Source organism: Chrysemys picta, chromosome 9, assembly GCF_011386835.1.
Source record: "Chrysemys picta bellii isolate R12L10 chromosome 9, ASM1138683v2, whole genome shotgun sequence".
Classification (NCBI taxonomy): domain Eukaryota; kingdom Metazoa; phylum Chordata; order Testudines; family Emydidae; genus Chrysemys; species Chrysemys picta.
Genome location: NC_088799.1, coordinates 71,286,361 through 71,308,253, shown reverse-complemented (window position 1 = coordinate 71,308,253; position 21,893 = coordinate 71,286,361). Strand labels below are relative to the sequence as shown.

At 41.0% G+C, this 21,893-nt stretch overlaps 1 protein-coding gene across 7 annotated transcripts in view; it reads left to right on the top strand.

The window, feature by feature from the left end:
* Nucleotides 1-21,893, top strand: part of PCDH11X (protocadherin 11 X-linked) — a 1,048,566-nt gene that overhangs the window by 139,691 nt on the left and 886,982 nt on the right. For 4 of the 7 annotated variants that reach the window (XM_005288308.5, XM_005288309.5, XM_065556489.1 and 1 more), the window contains 2 exons: nt 14,554-14,601; nt 18,952-21,438. In XM_005288308.5, coding sequence (XP_005288365.2) covers nt 14,554-14,601; nt 18,952-21,438 — 2,535 coding nt within the window. The remainder of the gene's footprint in view (nt 1-14,553; nt 14,602-18,951; nt 21,439-21,893) is intronic. The other 3 variants (XM_065556488.1, XM_042853322.2, XM_065556490.1) reach the window with 1 other exon arrangement.

Genomic DNA, 21,893 nt, shown 5'->3' with positions numbered 1-21,893 from the left:
TTGTGGACTAGCAAGTACTGGGATGAGGAACATGGCCTTTAGCTTTCTATAAGAAATGCCTTAGCCCTGTTTAAGGGCATTACTGAGTGCCAGGGAAGGGGCCAGGAGGTGATATACTTGTCCAGGTGGCTTGTGAGATTCATGGTATTGCCTGCACAGGAGCAATATCTCATTGATTTGTGCTTTGGTAATCTGCACACTAATTCTTTTCAGTGATGCTTTGCAGGTGTTCGCCCAACTGAGGTTTATCAGAGTTCAAGTGCACAACTGAACGTAACATTGGGTGTAAGAGTTGGGCTTAAAAGGCCCTTTCTGTCTTGTTTTCAACTGTTTGAGAGTCACATTCACAGACTGCAAAGGGGAACAGCTCCTTCCTGCACCTCACTGGATTTAAAACTAAACCTGCTATTTATACTAGCTGTGGCCTAGGCTTGCTGGAGGGATGAGTTTTCTTCTGGTTTGGATATAACGATGTGACAGGGAGCATGTGGGATACAACAAAGCAGTTCTGAGATAACCAAAAAGCATTGCAGCATACAGGCCAGGAGTGGGAAATCAAGTAAGAATGACCCAGTTGGCAATCTAGTGAAACAACACTTGTCAAAGAGATGATTTCTGACTCTCTGTACTGCATGGTTAGACTTTCAAATGAAATGGTAGATCTTGATGCCAATGAAATTGTTACTCTGAAACTTTAGTGTAGTTCATACATCTTTCCAAAATTATTTTTAAAGCATGTTATAAATTGAAAAGAACTTGTGCACCCATATATTTACAGTAGATAGGAAAACTATAAAAGCTTGCCGTTATGTTAATTCTTGATTTCTTATTAAATGAAAAGTTGATGTTGATATGAATGCATCTTAAATTGTCATTTCCTGGCTTTTTGAGAGCCTAACCCAGTAACTTTATGTATTTGTGTGCATGTGTGTATTTATTTAGTGTGTTTATGTATAATGTTTTCGTGTCTAATATGGTTTGGCTTTGTGTTGTTGTCCTTGGTTTAATGTATTAAAATTCCACTGCCATCACAGTCTGAGACAGTCTCAATCTCTGTTCAGACTCAGCGTGACTGATTTTAAATTCAAGTGCAAATTCTAATTTAGTACTATTCTGTCCAGCTGGTTTTGAATTCTAGATGTGATCATATAGAACAGCCCTAGTAGGATTCTCAACTAAAAGGTTATTTAGGATACCCATAAGGTAATCAAAGCCTTGTAAATTCATGGCTGGTAATCAGCCTGGAGACGAACTACTTGGCTCTTCCTCAGTATCTCCAGCACCTGTGAGTCAGGATCTTTACCAGCCTGTTTACTGTGCTACTTCTTGTGGACTGAGTCCTCAAAATTAAGGACATCCTCATTGATCCACAGTTCTCAAACACGATTTGAGTCTAGGAGTCTGTCAGCTAGGTCTGATAGTCTCTAATACAGACTCTGCTGGCTTTCTACTCATGAAGCCCTTACAAGCCCAGATGGGATCACAGTCAAGGCATTCTTCTCTGTTCTCTACATCATACCTCTACAGTCCTAAGATCCCTGAAGTACTGGTGCAAACTAGAGAACCCCACTCAAGGATGTGTCTGCCAGATCCACTCATGAAAAATATCACTTAGGGTGCCCCTCTCAGTGGTTAGAGATGCCACATTTTGTCACACTTGTACCAATGCAAGTTCCATCAGTATTGTATGGAAATGAGAAGCATCTGGCATGCCTTCACATGGCTTTCATTTTTTGACATAGGGTCAAACAGCTGGACAGCAGTGGTCTAAATCAATAGTCTAGCCAGGATCAATAGTTCCTTTATGCAGATGGAAGCCTCCCAAAACTTCCTCTTGGTCCCAAAGCCTTCCATCAAGGAAGACTATGTCAATACCAAGCTGGATTAATCTTCTTTAGATTGGAAGGACTTCAGCACCAGGATTTTCTCTTGTTTTAACTCTATTTGTGCAGTGCCCAGCGCAATCCTGATTGCTGCTTTTGGGCATTGCCATAATATAAATATTTAATAGCAGTAATGATTAGCATTACTGGGTACTGCTTTTGAGAACTTACTGTGGCTATGCTTTGGTCCTGTCCATCTTGAGTAAATTTGCTGTGGAAAAATCCTGTGTCCTACTACTGCTGTAGTAACAAGATAGTAACAACTGAGTTTCCACCAAGAGCAATGTATGCTGAAAGGGTAGCCTGGTGGCTGAAAGCTTTGTTAAACATGTGTATGTGACTGATCAGAAAAATTGCAACTGAAATTTTGACAAAAGAAGAAAAAAAAGAACAACAATTTATAGAACATTTTGGGGTGGGGAGAGGGATTCTCCCTCCTCTTCCCCCACGCCATCCATTTTTCAACCAGCTATACACTGGAGTGTAAATGGAAGGGAGGAAAATCTACATTGTCCCCAAATTTCTTCTTTTTAAAATATATTTTATAAAATTGGGGCTGGGAGATACAGATTTTCCCCATATTATCAAGTGTGTGTATGTGTGCCGGGTGTGTGTAATTGAAAAAATTAAGAGAAAAGACAACAGAGAGAATCATTAATCCTATATAAAAATAATTTCATATCAGAAAATGTTTTTTTAAAGTTGGCATTAAGTGAAGAAGACAATTAATTTAGCCCTTGCTATTTTCCCCACACAGCACAGAACAAAATAGTTTTTCATTGTTAGAAAAGAAAGGAAGATGGGGAGAAAGCCCAATATTGTATTTTTAGCTGTCAAAGGCAGGATTTAAATAATACTTCAACCATGGCGCCTGGCACTTGACCGCAGTATAGTTATTTTTATTTCTGAAAGAAAGGTTTATTACAATATAATTTGTACTCCCAGACTAGTGTTTTGTGAATAGTTAGTTTGAACACTTGAATCCCATAGAGCTTTTAGAGCTGGGGCAATCTAGCAAAGAGCATTGCGGATAATTTTAAAGAAACAACTAGAAACACTGGAAAAAGGAGTGTGAATTCTGAGTCATCAGCTGTCAGTATTCAAGTTTATTTTTATAACATTGTGTTTATAATTGCTGGTTCCTTTAATGTGATGTGTATTATTGCTTTGGTTATTGCCTATGTTCCAAAGTCAAATTATATTTTTTCTCTTATTAACAAATTGTCTTGTCTTTTTTTATTTGTTTTTTTTTTGTGGTGGGATGCTCTTCCAGGCATTTGAGAGGAGGATATTATGTACCTTTTCATTCTGAGATTGCTTTCCCCCTACATTTTGACCCCACTGTCGCTCTTCTGCTTGTTGCAGTAACTGCCGTTACAGACTTTTCATACCTGTTTGTTATAGTGCATTTAATGGGATGAACCTGTTAGCTTCTATTTTGTTCCCTATTTAATCCTAATAATAACATACCTCACAATAATGAACTAGTAAGTGCCCATAGGTGAAATTTACCTTTGTGCAGAGAGCCAGCACAAGGTCTAGATACCACTTAAGTCCAAATTAAGTCCTCAGAATAGATCTAAAGTGATGCATAAAGTTTTGAACTGGCCTGCTACACAGGAATGAATGTCACCCCATGTGAACACTTTTTTTTTTTTTTGTCACACATGAATGTTGTTGTTGTTGTTCATGGAAAAATTTACTCTCAGTTCTCAAAAGTGTATATTTCCTGTAGTAGATCAGTCCCAAAACTTGTAAAACTTTCTATTGACTTTAAGTGTTTTGAACTCACAAAGTCCAATAGCTGTTGCTTATATACGAGCATGTCACCATAGTCATTCAGGTCAAGAGCTGTAAACACCCAGAGCCTCTTGTAAATATGCTAAATACCTATGTTGGATGGTGGGTGAACTTAACAAAAAATGAACAACAAGAAAACCTGATCGAGTTATTGGGTTTGAATCTGTAGAGCTGTTGATTTTTCTGTCTTTGAATTGTAAAATGGCTTGTACTAGGGCTATTGTGATGTTTGCTGTATAAATGCACACATAATAATATAGTTCCTTGACTTTTTGGCAGTCTTGTGCCTTGAAAATAGAGTCTCCAGTGGGTTTTCTTTAGAATGAGGTTTTAAATGTAATTCTGAAACTGTTGCCGCTCTCATTTTGGAGACTTTTCCATATTCTGAATGCAACTTAAGGTAGGGTAGCTACCATTTGGAGGGTGAGGACTGGATTTGGGGGCCCATAGGAAAGTTCTTCCTTGGGACTTGGCTGTGCTATTATCTCTTCAGTTTCTCTGTCCGCAACTCCTCAATCTCTTCTTCCTCCTACCCCAACAATTTTCTGTTGAATGCTAGCTGCAGCTAGCAGAGCACCAGTCAATGCTTTAATAACAGCATTGGCCTTTTTTGGCCTATGTGTTTTTTGTGGGTCATAAAAGTCATTGTGAAAGAAGCATGAATGTTTGGCATGTTGAAGAATAGATCAGGAGGAAGAGGTGGAGATGGAAAGAGATTGAATAAACAAAACAATACTCATTGTCCCAACTGACTTGAGGGGAAGAAGGAAGCCACTTTGCATATCTATATAGTGAATCATTGTTCTGATAGTCTCTGCAGGGTACTTAGATACCACATTGATGACTTGTATAAATGCTTAGATTAAATGTCAATATTGCCAATAGCCCTTAGCAAGAATAACTGCATAGCAGAGCAGGGAAGATAGTAGAAGTTCTTCAGTTCATTTTTGAGAGCATCACAGCAACAGAAACACAGCAGTTTAGGAAATATTTAGGCTTTCTTTTCTCTTTAAAGATGACTCTAGAAAGATGCATCTCACTGAAATCCGTTTCACTTTTGCATGTTTTAATCGGACCTGAGTAAGTAACATTTACATGTCCATGTTGTTTTCTTTACCAATAATATACTACACTCTCATTTTACTTGAAATTAATAAATATTTTATTTCCATAATGCCTCTCATTTCAGAGAATCTGAACATGTTACACAAACTCCACTTATACAGTCATACAGGGAAGACTGGATGCGTACAAAAGAAAAGTAAAGATTAGGTTTAAGTACTGCTTCATATGCTGATATGTCAAATAATTTACAATTTCTATAAACTGTTCATATTTATAGAGGCAGGATTTGAATCTCTGGTTTTATTTGAAGATTTAATTTCAAAATTTCCAACATTTCACTATAAATACATACCATTTTCTGGGTGGACTTTAAAAATCACACTTATCACAGATTTTTTTGGCAGAACTGAGAAAATGACACACTGCATTCCTGCTGTTCTGGTCAGATAATATTTAAAGAGAACGCCTAAAGAAGAGAGGTGACTTTCAGAACCTGCTTTGGAACAACAGGATTTAAGTTCAACTTCATATTAGCTTTCGGTGGCTCGGTGAATCTTACGTCAGCACTGCAGTGCACTGAGTCTTATGGGCACAGTAACAAAGAAAATTGTTCCCTTTGCTTTTGTAAAAGGACCTGGCTAATGTAATATGCATGCAAGGTGGATTTTTTTCTTTCCTTTGTTTCATTTCTCCCCAGTATGTTAGAGCAAAGGGCTTTATAGAATGAATTTATCTATGAGAAATGTGTTTGAGATAACTTATTTTATGACTGTAATGCAATACTTGACACACACCAGTTTGCAAGATTGTCATTACATATCAAAGGGTATGTATGAGGTGACAGCATACTTTGTTCTCTGCCTCTGAAATGAGGAAAAACTGAACATGCAGAGCTGTATTAATATGCACATTATTGTGAAATGATTGGTTGACTTTCCCTTCTGGGCAGTGGCTGGAACTAATTTGATCATGTGTAAGAGCATAATAAGGAAAAACCTTAACAATGCATTGGCTACTGGAAGTTTATTGTTTTTGTTATCAGACTCGTGTTCAATCATTTATTGTGGATTTCATTCCTTTACTGAAAGCCATAATACTGAATGTCAAAAATTATTTCATTCAGATTCACATTCTTCTCTGCATTCCTGTGCATACGGCCCAGTGGACCAATTTTTGCACGGTAAAGCTAAATGGGGATGGGAGTGGAGTCTTAAATCTGTAAGCAGGATGGATGACCCATCCAGCAGCTGGTTTTCATATAACACTTTATAATGCATGAGCTGCTGACATGGATTTTGCCTCTCACACAGAGGGAATTATGGGAAGGCATTGGAGGATTAGTGGCACTTGAGTGGACCTAGACTACGTCCATGCAACGGAATGGTCATGTTGGCAGCTGACAAGTTGTGCTAACTGACACTCTAGCTTGACAGGCCAAGCAGCTCAAGTTAAAAGCATGACCACAGTCAAGGGTTTTCGAATGTGGATAGGAGTCGAGTTACGGACAACACTTATGTTATTACTTGAGTTAACTGCATGGAAGACAAGCTTATAGCTGTTAAAGCCAAGGTTCAGGAATGGGCTAAACTCTGGGGCTGTGCTTTAGAGCAGGTTGTAAAAGCTGCCTACTGAAATGTGTGGTTTTCATTCCCGCAAATTGGTCATTAATCTTCTAAAATAATTATTTTTCAATTCATTATTTTTAAGTGCTGAAAAATATATCATGCACCTACCAAAACAAAGACCTGCTCCAGAGATGACAGTCTAAAGTCAAGATGACACATGTAGCAGAAGTTATAAACAGATGACCAAAGATAAAGGAAGAGAATGGGAAAAAGTGACAATAATACCTAACAAGGCATCTTGATGGTTCTGTGAAAAAGATATTTTTGTTTACTTTCCTTCCTCACAGTGAAAATCCATCATCTGAAATATATAAAATTTGGGGCAGAAATCTCTAAAGTATATAATACAGGGTGTAATCCAAGAACAGACTAGATTGCTTAGATCTTTGCATCATTTTTGCTGATTCTAAGGGAAGACAGAAATTGGATGCACTTAAATCACTAACAGAGATATGGAAGACAATATAAAAAATAAAACACACACACATAAACACAAATGAGATCATTTGTAGGAGTGTGGTTTCTTAGGCAACCCCCCCCCCCAGATAATGCCATTCATCAGTTTATGTTGTTGTAATAAATGCCTTGGAAATGGGACACAGGTGATGTACGGTATTGGGCAGGGGTCGGCAACGTTGGCACGCGGCTCGCCAGGGTAAGCACCCTGGCGGGCCGGGCCAGTTTTATTTACCTGCTGACGCGACAGGTTCGGCCAATCGCAGCCCCCACTGGCTGCGGTTCGCCATCCCGGGCCAATGGGGGGTGGCGAGAAGCCACGGCCAGCACATCGCTCACCCGCGCCGCTTCCTGCCACTCCCATTGGCCCGGGATGGCGAACCGCGGCCAGTGGGGGCCGCGATCGGCCGAACCTGCCGCGTCAGCAGGTAAATAAAACTGGCCCGGCCTGCCAGGGTGGTTACCCTGGCAAGCCGCGTGCCAACGTTGCCGACCCCTGGTATTGGGTATGTATTTCCCTAGCAAATTTTTACTCCTGGGGGGATTCTGTGGGACTGCACGCCTGCATAAAACATCACTCACCCCACAGATTTCCTGTGTTTCCCTGCAGAAAATGGCAGAGAGGCAAAGGGAAGCCGTGCGCAGGGGACGACTCTGGGTGCAGTTTTTTGGGGGGATTCCCCCCTCCAAACAGAGGCGAGGCATTGGGGGGGCACATGAAGTTACATGTCACTGCCCCTCACTCATTCTGCAAGCACAGAGCTGCCCAGCTGAAGACGGCTGTGTCTCCCCTATGCTGACTCTGCAGCTGGATGCCACCTCCTGGGTCCTGGGTCCTAGTGCCAGTTGTGCTTCTGTGTACTGGGAGCCTTCCTGTTTTCTATTCCGTGCAACAGTGAGTGCCCGCGGTGGGGCTGGGTAAGGGGCGTGGGTGGGAAAAACGAGGGATGAGGTGGATGAGGGAGTGTGGGGAAGAGGCAGTGGGGAAGGAATGGGGGTGGAATAGGGCAGGGGGAGGGGAATGTGGGAGTGAGGGGAGGGGGAATGGAGAAGAGAAGGGGAAAGGGGAATTGTGAGGGTTAAGCAGGAGCCCAGCATGTGGCATCCCCTTGGCAGCAGCTGGGGCTCCCTCATTAAACACGCCCATCGAACCTTCACCCTGACAAGCCCTACCTCCCTACACCTGGACCCCTCCAATGAACCCCCCGTTCCCAGACCCTCACCCTACTGATACCTACCAGGTGCATCTGGACCCCCCCACCACCCTATCCAGCCTCACTCCCCCAGCACCTAACCCTCCCCCCCCACACACACCCAGACCTCCCCACTGAGTCCCATCTCCCTACACTGCTGAGTCTCTGTACCGGGAGAACTGGGGGCTTCAGGGTGATCTCCCACCTCAATGCAGCCAGTGATTTGTGCTGCCCACTGCCATGTTGTTGTCACATTTATTTACTGCCAAAATTTGCAGAATTTTGCAGAATTTTAAAATATTGTGCACATCATTTTTATTTTTTTGGTGCAGAATTCCCTCAGGAGTAAATTGTGTACTTAAAATATTCTTTTGATCCTAGAATTTTTAATCCTAATCAAGTCACAAGGAAGGTACTTTCAGTAATACCACAAATTGCTAAATGATGATACTTAGTGAAATGAAGATTTATATATTTTAGTTTTCACTATATTTATACTGTATGCTATCTTTTTATTTTTTTCATTGTTTACTTCCAAAGTGGCCCTGCCACAGTACAGAAGGGAAATATTTTATGTTTTTGGAACTCATGCTTTTCTTTTATTGACTGATATATACCAATGAGTGACAATAGGAAAGTTGGAGGGGGGAATGGTTGGTTTCCTGATAAATCAAGCACCAGAAAAGTTCAGAAACAGATTTTTGCTCTGTCCCCAGCATTCCCTGATCAACACAGTAAACAGCCTTTATTTAATCAGTTTTAGAATCCAATCTCTGCAACTATTTTTAGTACTTACTGGCACTAGATGCTTCTTCTGGGCAACTGTACCAGATTTATAACTCTGAAAGTGCAGGGTTATTTATTACCTTCCAATAGGCAGTGAAGTGGCATCTTGTACATGCATATGTCAAGCACCTTTCGAATTTTATTAGGGTGGCTCAGCTATGTCTTTCCCAGAACAATACAAAAAAAGATAACTTTTTTGGGAAAAGCATCTCTTTTTCTTTTCTCTCAAAAGTAGAAATGATCCCCTGAAGAGTTCAATGTTCAACATAAACTTTCTCTTTGAGTTTACAAATCCCGGCAAAGAACAAAGGTTTTGGAAGGTCTTACCATCATATGTATTTCAGCAGTTTTTACCCCAAGGCCTACAACCCTTCCAAATCTTATTTGTGAATGTGTGGGGAGGGTGACGGGGGAACCAGGGGAAAAGCTCTATTGCATGATATTATCAGGCATTCTGTAAATGTGCATAATTGCAAACGTGAATTGAAAGTTTCCTGAATCTGAGATCAAACTGTTCTTCTTTTAAATGTCATAATTCATAAAGCAATGAAAACATTGACATTAAGGTATAGTATGGGTATATGAAAGAATGCCCCTTTATGATGTAAGTCAAGAGAACACGTTGTTTTGTTTTTTATTTTTTACTGTGTTTGTTTAGGCACCTATATCTCTAGTTAAGCGTCTCTGTTTGTGTTATCCATGTAACCCACACAAAGATTTTATCAAAATTTTTCTTAAAAGTAAACAATACAACCAAGATGCAAAAGTTTCAACCACTTTGGCTTACAAGATATGATGCAAAAGATATGATGCAAACGAACTTTATTGTATAAATACAAAATCAGAGGTTCAAATTTATTTTTTGCACCTATATAACTCAGTAAAGTTTCTGTCTCTTAAAAGAAAATTTGGGAGGCATGTGCGTATTTCCTTCAGGTATTTGTTTAGGGTATGGGGAGGGAATGAAATGAGATTGAGGTATAGAGTGGGCATGAATTTCTGTATATTTGCACTACTTTTTAACAGTATCAAAGGGCTTTTTGTTTCTGTTTTCCATGCTTTATGAACCAAAGCCACATGTATGCAGTGTTGTTGTAGCTGCGTTGTCCCAGAATTATTAGAGAGACAAGGTGGGTGAGGTAATAGCTTTTATTGGACTAACTTCCGTTGGTGAGAAAAACAAGCTTTTGAGCTACAAAGAGCTCAAAAAGCTGAGGAAAAGTCTGTATAGCTCGTAAGCTTGTCTCTCTCGCCAACAGATGTTGTCCAATAAATATTACCTCATCTGTCTTGTCTCTCTAAAGCCAGGTGTCCATCACCCTCAGTTCCCATTGAAACGGATGGAAGTGGTAAATTTGCTAAGCAGCATCTGTTTTAAGGTAAGGAACACAGTTGCCTGTGTTTTCCTGTGCACAAGTGGATGTCAGTCTGAATCTTTTTCTTCCTGACAGACTACCCTGGTTACAGAGCAGGGAAGGAATAGGGTGTATTGCAGGTCCACATTGCTCAAACTCCTGGTCGTCCAATAACTCTAAAAATGTATTTAGAATCTCAAGGTGCCTTGTTCTGGTGGCCAAAGCAGAATGGGCTCTTTATTTAGCTCTTGTTGAGAGACTACCCAGAATAGCTTTCTGCCTGACACTTCCTGAACCACAATTATGTGTTGGAAAGTGATATCCATGAAATGTGTAATCATGTATTTACAGATGATTGGTTCTTTGGTCTCTGTTAACCTTAACTGGCAAATGCATCAAATATATAATGCTGTGACATGTAGAATATGCTATCATAAAAATTCAAGTTTGTAATAAAATAAAGAACAATGAGATACCTAACGTAAGCCCCAAATCCTTTCTTCCCTGTATAAATCCTAGTGCCATTACAAAGAAGGGGAAAATTGCTGGGACAGGAAACGTTTCTGGAACCCTCCTTCAGGCTGTGGAAAAATGGAAGCATTTAGAACAATGCTCAATCATATTCAATACCTTAAACTGTCAATCATGTACTTAATCAATCTCCTGTTCAGTAGAGTGTGCGTGTATGTCTCTCAACATATATAATGTGATGTGATGTGGAGGAGAATCCACTTTTCTAATTCTCCTACCTACATTTGTTACCTGTCCCTGTTTTGGGGAAACTGTCCCTAAAAGAAGGATGATTTTGAATTTAAGGCCTTGGAGTGGTACTCAAGAGAGCGGGTTCAATTTCTGGATGTGCCACGGACTCTTTGCATGATGTTGGACAAGTGATGTACTCTCTCTTTCTATCTCAGGACCCCAGCTATAAAACAGGAGTAGTAATACTTCCTTACCTCAAAGTATTGTTGTGGGGATACATTAATTAATGCTTGTGAGATAGTTGGCTGCTTTGGTGATGCACCTAGATAAGAGTCCATTTGAGCTAAGTTTGCAGAACCACTCAAGTGACCTTCAAATTATTTCATGTTGTCATGACGTTACATCCTGATGAGACGAAGCAATGTGCTGATACCACAGTACAAGCATCATAATAGTGTGATGCAGAGAATTTGTGTTGGAGGGGAAACTGTTAAAAGTGGCAGCCCTGGTAACCCACGATAAGAGAGAGCTTGAAAAATACAAGATTTTAAGTATTGTTACACAAACTTAGGCTGTTACTGTATTGCCTACTTTGCTATAGAACAACTTGTAATATGGGAAGATACAGTTCATATACCAAAACTGGAACTCTGTCTTGTTAACAATCACTACGGCACCCCTAAACATGACTGGTGAAGAGAGATTTGTCAGGGCTTAGTTGGGCCATAAAACTGCTAATGGCACCTTCATGTCAGGACGACTGCACTGACATTTGTCGTCTTCAGTATAAAGCATAAATTTAAGGAAACTGCTAATATGTTTTGCTAAACTCATGTGTAAAGAACTTATATGAGGGCATGGAAGGCAATTATTCTGTGCGCTAGACCTTTTCCTGTTCACAATTCGGTCAAAGAATATTCATCAGCTTTCACAAGCTCAGGAAATATAAGACCGCTTTATGGATAAAATTGTCAGACTGTCAGAGAAGTCGAATCCAAAGGAGATTTGGGGAAATCAAGGTTGGGAAGAGTTCTGAAGAGAAAGGACAGACTGCCCTGGGGTGGTAAGGAACAGCAAGAGACATCACTCTCAGTCTTTCTGCAATAACATTAAATTTAGCTTCCCAAGCATTTCAGTGCTTGTGTATTCCTCCTAAACCTCCTTTTTGTTCAGATTACAATACTCTGGACCACTTACTGATTCTCTGCGGACTTGCCCATTGTATTTCTTACCTTTCTCTCCCTTTTGGAATAATGGTTCCTTATCTGTACTTTGTGCTGAGCCCCCGCCTAGTATTATGCTCGCTATCGATATAATGTAAGTAGTTAGGCTTTGAGTGCATGGATAGGAAAGCTTTGCTTGTGCTTTACAGGTAGGGTGGCTCTTTTAAAACCATAAACTGAGACTGAGAAAAGCTTAGGCACTTGCGGCCAAGTTCATCGATAAATTTGTAGTCCACCAAATGGATTTTGCACTTGGATTTTTCATATTCATACAGTTTAGGCAAGGAGCTGAACGTATTTACATACAAGTTCTTGTACAGGCATTTCATTTAGCTTAGATTTATGGAAATTCAGAACCCCCAAGTTCCACTTTGAGTTTTTGATTTGACTGTCTAAGCAAAACTCAGTTTAGACTGTCGTCATATGTCGCAGTATTTACATCAACATATGAAAACATATGAAACAGCAACTGTGCATAGTATTGATACAAAACCATGCATTTACCCAAGTTTACTTGAAACCGGGCCTCAGTTCTTTAACCTCAGCGGATGTTCTGACAAACCTTGCTTGAGTTTCTAGTTTATAATGGAACCCAACAGCAGGCAAATTTCCCGTGGATTTCTGTTTGTGTTGCAAATATTTCACAGATTTCTAATTTCAGTTTCTTCTTTGAGGCTATCTTGCTGGTTTTTAGTATGTGTACACCACACTCCTTCCTCCCCCTCCCTCCCCCCGTTGCATACATTTAATGGAACCCAAGTTGCATGCAGTATTGCCGAAAAGAGAGTGGAAAGTCGGTGTGCATTAAATGACAGAGAAGCGTAATGCAGTGCAATCGTTCAGAATGAATACAAATCTGAATCACACATTGTGACAGCAGACTGGAGACCTGGTATTCCTGTCATTAGAGCTGCGGCATTCATGCTACCATGCTTCTGAATGTGCTAGTATTTACTTATTATCTATAGTAACTCTGTATTTAGTGGGTTTAGCTTTGCTGTGGGTATTTACACGTTTCACATTCAAAGTGTCAAGCTTGAAAGAAAAATGCATGCTTTTTAAAAACAAAATCTGAAAACTAATCTATCCCATTTTGCAGCTCCTGTATAATTTTGCATTAGAAATCTTGTGTCTGTGTTACTGTAATTCTTTCTTTTGGCTCATTCTTGACTGCACCTGCTGTGCTACAGTGTTCCATAGGAATTCTCTTGACAACAACAGAAAGTTGGGACCTACCTTCTATGTTCAACAGAATTGCAAGTGTTTCCTTCTTGGCTATACCTGAAATGTTCATCAGCCAGCAAACAGCTGAGCTATTTCGGGGGAGGGTTCTTAAAGCACTTTAGGATCATTTGGATGCAAGCTGCTTATATATTGAAGATTTTCTTATTAGAGTATTATTTTTGCAAATGACTTATCTGTTTAAAATAATTTTGTGCCAAGGAGTCAGGAAACATTATATCTGATTCACAGTTTGATGCCAGGATTATCTAACCACAAGTGTTTTGTATGGTAGGTTCCCTCATTTTAGGATGGTTAAACTGTATGGGCCCACTTGCTCATTGTATATTTTATTACCACTTTGAATATTTCTTATATACATTCTGTATAGATTTTGTCATTTGTACAATCTGCTAAATAGATTTAGGTCCTCAACCTGTTAAAATATGCTTAATTTTATGCACTGTGAGTAAATTGCCTTAAGTTAAACATGTCTGCAGATACAAGGCCTTCTTGCCAATGAGAGCCTGAATCTGTGAGGTGCTTAGCATTCTCCTTTAGTGAAATATAAGCACACCATGCACCTTACAGGATCTACCCCTTATTTGTTTATTACATGAACAAATACTCTCTGATGGTCTCAAAAATAATCACAAACACTGATTCCCTTTTAAAATCCAAAGTGCTATGCATCACACAGCATTGTACGTTTTTAATGTGAAATTTTTTACCATAGTTGGGGGGGTTTGGGGCTCTATTTATTTAAGAAGCCATTGTGGTCTATCAGTTTATCAGCATCCGAGAGAGCTGTTACTGTCTATCCACTTATTGGTTCGCAAACTTAATTTTCTGAGTAGTCTTGGCCACGGCAGGCCATGTTAATGGTGCCTGCACTGACCCATGGCTTTGCTTTTCCAGTTCATCCAGTCAGTAATCTGCCAACCAAGAGCCCAATCATGCAAATATTTCCTGCTAGGTTTAGCTCTTACTCCAGAATCTGAATCCCACTGAGTTCAATGAGACAGCTTGTGATACTGCAGAATCGCATATGCCAGAAGCAAGTTTGTACAGGAATGGACCCTAGGAGCCCCCTCTTAAGTCCCAGAACGCTAGCCTGTTGTAGCACTGAAGAGCTGTTGCACTTCACTGTGTTGAGTGTCCGTGTTTGAATAGTTGTGTATTTACAGGTTTACTTCAATGTTACACATTTTAAAAAACTTTCTAATTTTGTATTTACATGACAGCCCAAAACAGCACCGAAAAGGACATTTGGATCCATTACGAATGATCAGGTAAATACGGCAGGGAGTTCTTTCAACAAAAATACTGATTTGTAATTACAGGAACCTCTCAATGTAATGCATGACTCCAGTGAAGTGAATGGTCTTATATTGTAAGGAAGTAGAGTTTAAGCTGAAAATCTGGGCTGATACTATTGCTTAAGTGCATATCACTGTGCTGTTCCTTTGAGAGAGAGAGAGAGTCTCATGGTCTGACCCAGGAGCTCCTTAATGCTAATCCTGGCTCTGGAAAGAGAAGCTTCTTTTGCCTGAATAGATGGGAGTTACAGTGCTTAGCATGTCTTAAAATGAAATAATTTAACTCTTCCTTTGTTACCCACATCAAAAAATTGGGACAATACTTCCCAGTTTTAAGAGTACTGTTTGTAAAGCACTTTGAAGGTGAACAATACTTTATATGTGCTAACTTTCTATTAGATTTATATTATGAGCTAAATTCGGTTACCTTTGCTGCTGTTGAGCAGCACCAACACCAGGAATAATCCCACTGATGCAGTGGGACAGCTTGGTGAATAAGGGTGTCAGAATCTGGCCCTATGGGTGAAATCCTGACCTCTTGAAGTCAGTGCCAATGTTCCCATTAGCTTCAGTGGAGCCAGAATTTCATCCTCTGTGTTTGTTTGGTGAGAGTTAAAGCTGATAGCTCAGCCTGGATTATCATTCTTAACTCTAAATTTCTTTACTCATGGAGGAGTCGGTCAGAGCCTTATAGTTCCTTTTGTTGTTGAATGTTTCATCATTTTTCAAAGACTGTTTAAAGTGGGAGAGCTTTCCATCCTCACGATAGGTGTGTTAAAGTGTGTATTTAATGGCACAGCCCCTATTCTTATTCATTTCAACAATATGTACCATTAGGTTTGCTTGAATTGGTCTGTTTAAAAAAAAATTGCATTAATTGTCATTTTGACTGGCTTTACTGCCACTTATGTATTTTGCCCAATTTTATATATGCCTTTGACCCTAGGCATCCTAAGCTTGGCTTTGTGTGTATTTATATTTTTTGTGAGTAATAAAGTTATCATTGTAATTACAACAGACATCTACTACAGCTGTGCATGAGTTGTGTCAGCATAGTGACCCTTAGGATATTTACAAATGTATAAGAAAACACTATTCTCCCTATGGAAAAGTCCTATACCATTTAAGAGGAATGAAACTACTTTGGTTTTATAGATATTACTTTTAAAAAACTATGAAATTTATAGACTGACATCCTTTCTGTAGCTTTAAAAAAAAAAAACCACCTAAAGAATTCTATAGCAGGCACATAACTCTCTAAAATTTTCTATAGGATGTTTCTAAGGAATTCTGCCAGAAGGGCAGACTCATTAGGTATATGTGATTAGGCCATACCCTGACTATTCACTGCTGTCACTTTGGCAATAAAAGGGATGTAAGGAAAAGATGAGCGTAAGAGTCTACACCCCATATGGAAAGATCTGATCCTGTGGGGTTTAATGGAGAACAATAACTTGTCTTTACCATTTTAAAATTAATCTTTGAGGGTATGGCTACACAGCTGCTGGGGTCAACAGATACAGATGCAGTGGCAGGGCCCGTGCCAGTGCACTAAAAATAGCTGTGTAGACATTGCTTTTATGTTCGGGCTCGGACTCTAACGTTCTGAAGCTGGAACTTCCACATTGTTATTTTCAGCACACCAGCACGAGACCTACTAGCAAAAGTCTGGCAACCAGGGCTGTGAGACTTGCTCCTGGCAGCTGTGTAGACATACCCTAATATAACAGGAATGTAATTTTCTATGTGTTGCTGTAGATCAGTTTAAAAATTACATAGAAGAGCTAGTTCTCTATTATATTTGGTATTTTTTTTAGAGTAATTTCTATAAAACTCTGTATTTAATTAATCCCTATTACATTCTATATGGTAGCAATTTTGCATAAAACATTTCGTTAAAATGCTGATATTTTCAGTAAAAATTCTAATTTGTGTTGGATTTTTTGCTGTTTCCCTAGCAGTTTACTGCTAGTGACAGGGAACTGAAGTTATATGTTTAAGCCAAAATCAGATGGTATAATGAAAAATGTGTCTCTTGTCATATGTGATAGTTAAAGAAAAGCTAAATTGGGTATGTAGTTTCATGAATTAAAAGTCTGTATATAGTGTTTGTTGTAGTTGCAGGAGCTAATGACAGAATAATCAATGCACATCTGTCAGCTTGTGTGCAAATAAAGAACTGAAGGAAAGCTGACTTTTTTTCCCCCACTCTTGCTAGGCTTTTCTGGAAATCAGTGTTGAAAGAGCAGTTTATTTAATTCAGCATTTTTGCAACAAATAAGAGCCTTAGTCCAAATTAAACAACTGCTAGCAAGGTTGCCTGCAGTAATCCACTCATGATAATCCTATCACTGAGGGAGAAGATTCACTTGTCTTTAATAAAGAGAAGGTCTGTCATGGGGTCACTGCTTTAGAAATTAACCCGTTTGGTTCATAGGATATAGAACTTGATTCGGACACGATTAGCAGGGTTGGTATCTTCACTCACCTTCCAGTGAAAAAGCAAGATCTACATTTGTTTTCATAACTTTTAAGATCTGTTTTCCAACCAGAGCTGATGTTTCATTTTTACATCTGGTTAATGTTAGTTTAATTTACAACTAACAGTTGTCTTTGTAAATTTTATTGGCGGAATCTAGACCCATGGAGAGATGATCTTTTAGCAATTTGTGTATAAATTAAAATGAATAAATAAAATGATAGCAGGCCCAATTCTGCCACCCTTACTCATGCTTACTAGGTGCTTGCTAAGTGAGTAGACTCAGGGCCGGCTCCAGGCACCAGCCCACCAAGCTTGTGCTTGGGGCCACCAAGCTTGTGCTTGGGGCAGCACCTGGAGGGGGGCGGCGCGGTGCGGTGCTCTGGCAGCCGGGGAGAGCGGAGCCCCGGCCGGGCACTCTGCCCTCCTCCCAGGGCTCCGGCTGCCCTCCCCGCCCCGGCGCCCTCCCCCCCGGCCGCCGGGGAGAGCGGAGCCCCGGCCGGGCACTCTGCCCTCCTCCCAGGGCCCCGGCTGCCCTCCCCCCCAGTGCCCTCACCCCCCGGCCGCTGGGGAGAGCGGAGCCCCGGTCGGGGCTCGCCGCCCTCCCCCCGGCGCTCTGGCCGCTGGGGAGAGCGGAGCCCCGACTGGGGCTCGCCGCCCTCCCCCCGGCGCTCTGGCCTAACTGTTCCCTGCCACCCATCCTATCAGAGCCTCACTGAGCCCCCATTTTCACCCATGTTACACACCAATCTTCATTGCCTGCATTATGGCCCCATCCTTCTGGGGAGATAAGGTTGTCAGGATTCTCTTTGGAATCTGTCAACACCATTCTTCATCAGTCAGAGAGATTGCTATTGATCATTGCTAATCACTTCCTTCTCCTTGGGGGATGTTTATGCTCCCTTTGCAAGAGTCCCAGCATCTGTTGGCCCAGAAAGATATCAGCAGTGGGAACCAGACTCCAGTCTCCCACCTGCAGGACAGCACATTACTTTTAGACCACTCTGTCCATCCCATAGTTTGAGGAAAAGCTGTGTTTTCACAGTGTCTGCACATATAAATGTATTACTTGCTGTAAGAAGGGCATAAAGTGTTCAACAAACCCTATTACAGGATCTTATTACTCAAAGTGTAAATGTAATAGTCCAGTGATTATTATTCATAAGAAAAAACATCTTATTTTCACACTTGGAATGTATTTTTCACTGCAAATATGAAATACATAGTGATGAAAAGGGGAATAATTCTTCCTGATTTTCATGTATTTCTAATAACCTAACATGTCTCAGTTGTGACTGTGCCACTTGAATCGTAAATTATGTGGTAATCCCCTTTTCAATATGGTGTAGTTTTTCTTTTCTCTACACGGTACAGATTGTACCCTTGTCTTGCTCTGCTGAACTGGGGATTAAGTCCCCTTATCCTTTTGCTTGTCCTCCCCAAATCTCGGGTACAGGCTTGTTGTGGGGCACACCCTTAGCTCTGTGGATACTGCCCTTATGTGAGCATGGAGTCTGATGTAAGTTGAGCCTTGGCATCTCTTCCCTCTCTCCCCCGCCCCCACCCACTAGGTGTAAAATAGGAAGTAAGCCATATGTTTTCAGGAGTTGCAGTAATTTGAGCTGGAGCTGTAAAAGGAACCTTGATGCTCTGAAACACCATTCCTGCTCAGGCCTGCTACTAGGGAGGCACAGGTACACACAGCTCTGTGCTAAAGGCTAAAGGCTTAATCTAGCAGTATAAATACACCTATAAAGGTATTTTCATGGGATCCCCTGTAAAGATGTGTATCTGTTTGTAATATATTTTCATAATAAAATTGTTCCCCTTTCTGTGTCTTCTAGGGTCAAAATGTATTTGGACTTGATATAATTGAAACACCTGAGGGAGACAAGTGGCCCCAGCTGATTGTCCAGCAGATCCTGGACAGGGAGCAGAAAGACACATATGTGATGAAGATTAAAGTTGAAGATGGTGGAACACCTCCCAGATCCAGTACAGCCATCCTACAAGTAACAGTTACTGATGTGAATGACAATCGCCCAGTCTTTAAGGAAAATGACATTGAAGTTAGCATTCCAGAAAATGCTCCAGTGGGCACCTCAGTTTCTCAGCTCCATGCCACTGATGCTGATCTGGGCTCAAATGCACAGATCCACTTCTTTTTCAGCAATCAGATCTCCAGTCTGGCCAAAAGGCTCTTTGCCTTAGATAACACCACTGGCCTCATCACAATTAAGGAACCACTGGACAGGGAGGAGTCACCCGTACACAAGTTAACTGTTTTGGCAAGTGATGGCAGCTCAATTCCATCAAGAGCAACAGTGACAGTAAATATCACAGATATTAACGATAATGTCCCATCCATAGACACAAGATACATCATCAATCCAGTGAATGGGACTGTGCTCCTGTCTGAGAAAGCACCGCTCAATACAAAAATTGCCCTGATTACAGTAATGGACAAGGATGCTGATCTGAATGGAAAAGTTACCTGCTTCACAGACCATGATGTCCCTTTTAGGTTAAAGCCAGTGTTTGATAATCAGTTTCTATTGGAGACTGCCACATTTCTAGACTATGAGGCTACGCGAGAATATGCTATTAAAATAGTGGCCTCTGATTCAGGGAAACCTCCCTTAAATCAGTCTGCAATGCTGCTGATCAAAATCAAAGATGAGAATGACAATGCCCCAGTTTTTACACAGCCTGTCATAGGACTTTCCATTCCTGAGAACAATGCTCCTGGTACCCAGCTGACCAAGATCAGTGCCACAGATGCAGACAGTGGACGCAATGCTGAGATCAGTTATATGCTGGGTTCAGATGCACCCCCCATTTTCAACCTGGATCGCCGCACAGGAGTTCTGACAGCAGTGAGAAAGCTGGACAGGGAAAAGCAGGACAGGTACTCCTTCACTGTACTGGCTAAGGATAATGGGATGCCACCATTGCAGACCAATGCTACTGTGACACTATCAGTTCTGGACCAGAATGACAACAGCCCTGCTTTTACCCACAATGAATATAATTTCTATGTGCCAGAAAACCTGCCCATGTATGGCACAGTGGGGCTCATCACAGTTACTGACGCTGACTCTGGAGAGAATGCTGCAGTTACTCTCTCTATATTAAATGGCAGAGAGAATTTCATTATCGATCCACTTACTGGTGTAATAAGACCCAATATTACATTTGATAGAGAGCAACAAGGTTCTTACACTTTCCAGGTGAAGGCTGTCGATGGAGGAAGAGTGCAACGCTCTTCCACTGCCAAAGTGACCATAAATGTAGTTGACGTGAATGACAACAGACCGGTTTTTGTCATCCCTTCATCCAACTACTCCTATGACTTAATTCCCACAGCCACCAATCCAGGATCCGTGGTGACTAAAGTCTTTGCAGTTGACAATGATACAGGGATGAATGCAGAGCTCCGCTACAGCATTATAGGTGGGAACTCGAGAGGTTTGTTTACAATCGATCAGTTAACAGGCAACATTACTTTGAAAGAGAAGGTAATCACAGCAGATCATGGCTTACACAGGCTAGTGATAAAAGTCAATGATTTAGGACAGCCAGAGTCTCTCTATACCATAGCACTGGTGCATTTATTTGTGAATGAGACCATCACCAATGGTTCATATGTGCAGGAGCTGGTGCGCAGAAATATGGAAACACCAGTGGGCCAGAATGTTGGGGATGGTGAGATAACCCCACAGACCAATGACTATGTCAAAATCATCATTGCTATAATTGCAGGCACCATGACAGTCATCCTGGTCATTTTTGTCACTGCTCTGGTACGATGCCGCCAGACACCCCGGCACAAGGTTGTCCAAAAAAGCAAGCAGAGTGGGGAATGGGTCTCCCCAAACCAGGAGAACCGACAGATCAAGAAGAAGAAGAAGAAAAAGAAGCGCTCTCCTAAAAGCCTCCTTCTCAACTTTGTGACAATTGAAGAATCTAAGCCCGATGATCCAGCCCATGAGCATATAAATGGCACTTTAGACATTCCTGTAGAGCTTGAAGAACAGACTATGGGAAAATATAACTGGGCCACCACACCAACCACATTTAAGCCTGACAGCCCAGATTTAGCAAAGCATTACAAGTCTGCCTCTCCACAGCCCACCTTTCAAATTAAACCCGAGACTCCTGTACCCCCTAAGAAGCACCATGTCATTCAGGAACTGCCTCTGGATAACACCTTTGTGGTGGGTTGTGACTCGCTCTCCAAGTGCTCCTCAAGCAGCTCGGACCCTTATAGCGTCTCCGAATGCAGCTGTCAAGGTGGCTTCAAGACCCCAGGCCCCATCCACACCAGACAGGTAATACAAAGTTTCTAGCTGCTCATTCTCTTTCTCTGTCTGTATGTCTAAGCACTGCAGAATAACTTTGTCTATAAAGATTAAAAGCCTGAAAGTTCATGCTTGGCTGAGACATTGAAATGTAAACAGTTTGTGATTCATCAATGTTAAAAGGAGAAAATTAGAATAAAGTGACTCTTGGCTGTGGGAAAATTTAGTACTGAATGATTATATTAGGGGATATTCCTGTCTGTAGATGGCAGTATGGTACTTCCTGCATTAACATAGTATTTAGCTGTGCAGCTCTGTAAAACAAAGAGGGGTTGTAGCACTGTCCTCGCTGGTATTGTATGCTCAGGAATCTAAGTAATCTAGGCCAGGTGGAAAGCAATAAAGCTTTGCAGCATCTGATAAGTGGTTCTTAATGCTAATGGAGTCTAGAATTGGAGCCTTCATTTGGACAGAGCTGTACCTCA